General features: G+C 39.4%; 1 protein-coding gene across 1 annotated transcript in view; it reads left to right on the top strand.

The window, feature by feature from the left end:
• Positions 1–330: 330 nt before the first annotated feature.
• Positions 331–2,265, top strand: part of nploc4 (NPL4 homolog, ubiquitin recognition factor) — an 18,035-nt gene continuing 16,100 nt past the window's right edge. The window contains exons 1-2 of the mRNA XM_079260937.1: positions 331–486; positions 1,229–1,309. Of these exons, the coding sequence (XP_079117063.1) occupies positions 472–486; positions 1,229–1,309 (96 nt within the window). The 5' untranslated portion in view covers positions 331–471. The remainder of the gene's footprint in view (positions 487–1,228; positions 1,310–2,265) is intronic.

The raw sequence follows: 2,265 nt of genomic DNA, 5'->3' as shown, positions 1-2,265 counted from the left end.
ACCGTCTCAATTCAAGTCTCAATTCAAACTTTATTAAGGACACCGAATCTTGGTCCAAAGAAATAGAAAAAATAAAATAAAGTGGAAAATCAAGGGGAATAACAATACTGACAACAGTATGCTAATGTTTTTTGTTGTTTTTTTTTTACAAAAGGTTTCTTTTCTATAAATATTTGAGGTTATGATCCTCCATAATCGGACTTACAAACTGCATTTGATGTAAACCTGCATTCAGAAGCAGATTGATGAGTAAACGGAACCAGCGTTTCCTGTCTCCGGCGCTTGTTTCAGCCGGGGCCGCAGCGGCGTGGGACCGCTGTTTAACTGTCGGCTGCTAATGTTTGTAACACTGCTGTTTTAGTTGTGTGATGGAGTTTCGTTAGCACACAAGCAGGAACGTTTGGTGGCTTTTGTATAAACTGCGTGTTTACCAACACAGCGACACTTCCCGGCGGCTCTCACCGGAGCGACATGGGGGATAATATTGTAAGTATTTTAAACAGGTCGCATTAAAGCTGCTGAGGGGTCGACCAGGCTAACGGTAGCTATCTGTTAGCCGCAGTCCGGAGTGATGAGGCAGCAGAATTAGCTGAAGAGTTAGCTTAGCATTAGCTTAGTATCAGTTAGCTTAGCAAAAGCTAGGTAGCATCAGCTTAGCATCAGCTTAGGCAGCGTTAGCAGAGCTAGCAGAGAAGGGCTGCGGCCTGTTAGCTCCCCGGCTAAGCTAAGCTGCCCGAGCAGATCACACATTTAAATAAAAAAGGACTTCGTCTCAAAGAAAGATTGATAACCAGTGATTGATTAAGAATTAAATATCATATTAGTTATTTTGTATGTTTTGTCCATTGACTAAACATTAGGAAGAATCTGCAGGGGACGAAATGGAAGCTACAATGTTCACTGAAAGTCTCAATCTCGCTGCAAATAAGTAACACAGAATGACAGCCAGGGAAAATGTTGTGTAGTTTAATTACTATGTCTTCAAATTAAGCGCTTTTTTTTATTAATACAGTCTCATGAACTAACATTATCATGTATATTCTGCACTGTCATCGTTGTGATAATGTCCTGAAACTGAACAGGGTGAGAAAAGGGAGAAACACACTGTTTTTAACAGCTGAGGATTTAGAAAGTCTTGTATTGGTTTATACATATCTGTGCACGTTGACTTGTGCTTGTTAAAAATTAGACAAACCACTGCATGAAACATTACTTTGTTCCCTCACAGATCATCAGGGTACAATCCCCAGATGGGATGAAGAAAATCCCTTCAACCAAGAGGGAAACAGCAGCTGCTTTTCTCAAAAAGGTACTCCATATAAAATGTGACACTTTCAAAGTGTTTTTGTTATTTTCCATATGGTAGTTTGTAATAGACAGTTGGTAAAGGTGGGAAAATTGTATTGGTGTGTGTATGCAGCACAGAAGGGCAGGTGATTCACCTTTTCATGAATCCATCCAAGAGGCTCTTCTCCTTTCATGGTTGTGTAACTCCATATATACTCTCTCCTACGTCGTCTGGCTTGCAGCATGTAAAGCGAAGTTGCACAAGTCTCCAACATCTATGACCTAAAGAGGGAACATCTCTTTAAATGACTGTTTAAATGTAAAATGATTTAATTGTGTATAAACTTGAGGTATTAGAGGAAGACCTTTGCACATCACAAGCATGTAACTCTGAGCCATTGTTTTGTTATTAGCTTTGAATTTTGCTGTACAAATGACCAAAATCTAATTTCACTAAATTGGGAAAGTAAAAGTGCAAAAAGTCTCACACCAGATTAACCATTAAACCAAGAATTCCTCCAGAACATCCAGTCTCATCACTGTCATGCTGTTTGTTTTAATGTATCTGAGTGTTTAATGTACCTCTTTGAGCTCTTCCACCCCACACTCCTGCCCTGTGCCTCAGGTCAGCCGACCTGCTGCTGCTGGCCATACAGAGGTCCAAACGGAAGCAGAGAGGAACAGAGCTTTTTTAGTTGCTAGTATAAAACTGTGGAATGAGCTTCCCCTCCACATTAGACAAGCCTCCTCAGTGTCCATTTTTAAAACTCATCTTAAAACCCATTTTTATTCCTTGGCCTTTAACCCAACGCATGACGGTTTCCGGTCAGTGTGCTTTAGTTTATTTTTATTATTGGTTTTTACTTACTATTTATTCAGTTTGTTTTATTGTTTTAATTCCTTATTCCTTGTATGACCTGTTGTTGGGTTATTTATTTGCATTTGAACTGTTTTATTCTGTTTTTATTTTGGCCGATT

The sequence above is a fragment of the Telmatherina bonti genome, assembly GCF_933228915.1.
Source record: "Telmatherina bonti genome assembly, chromosome: 21".
NCBI classification, from domain to species: domain Eukaryota; kingdom Metazoa; phylum Chordata; class Actinopteri; order Atheriniformes; family Telmatherinidae; genus Telmatherina; species Telmatherina bonti.
Note: the sequence above shows the minus strand (reverse complement) of the source record. Positions and strands in the feature narration are given on the sequence as shown.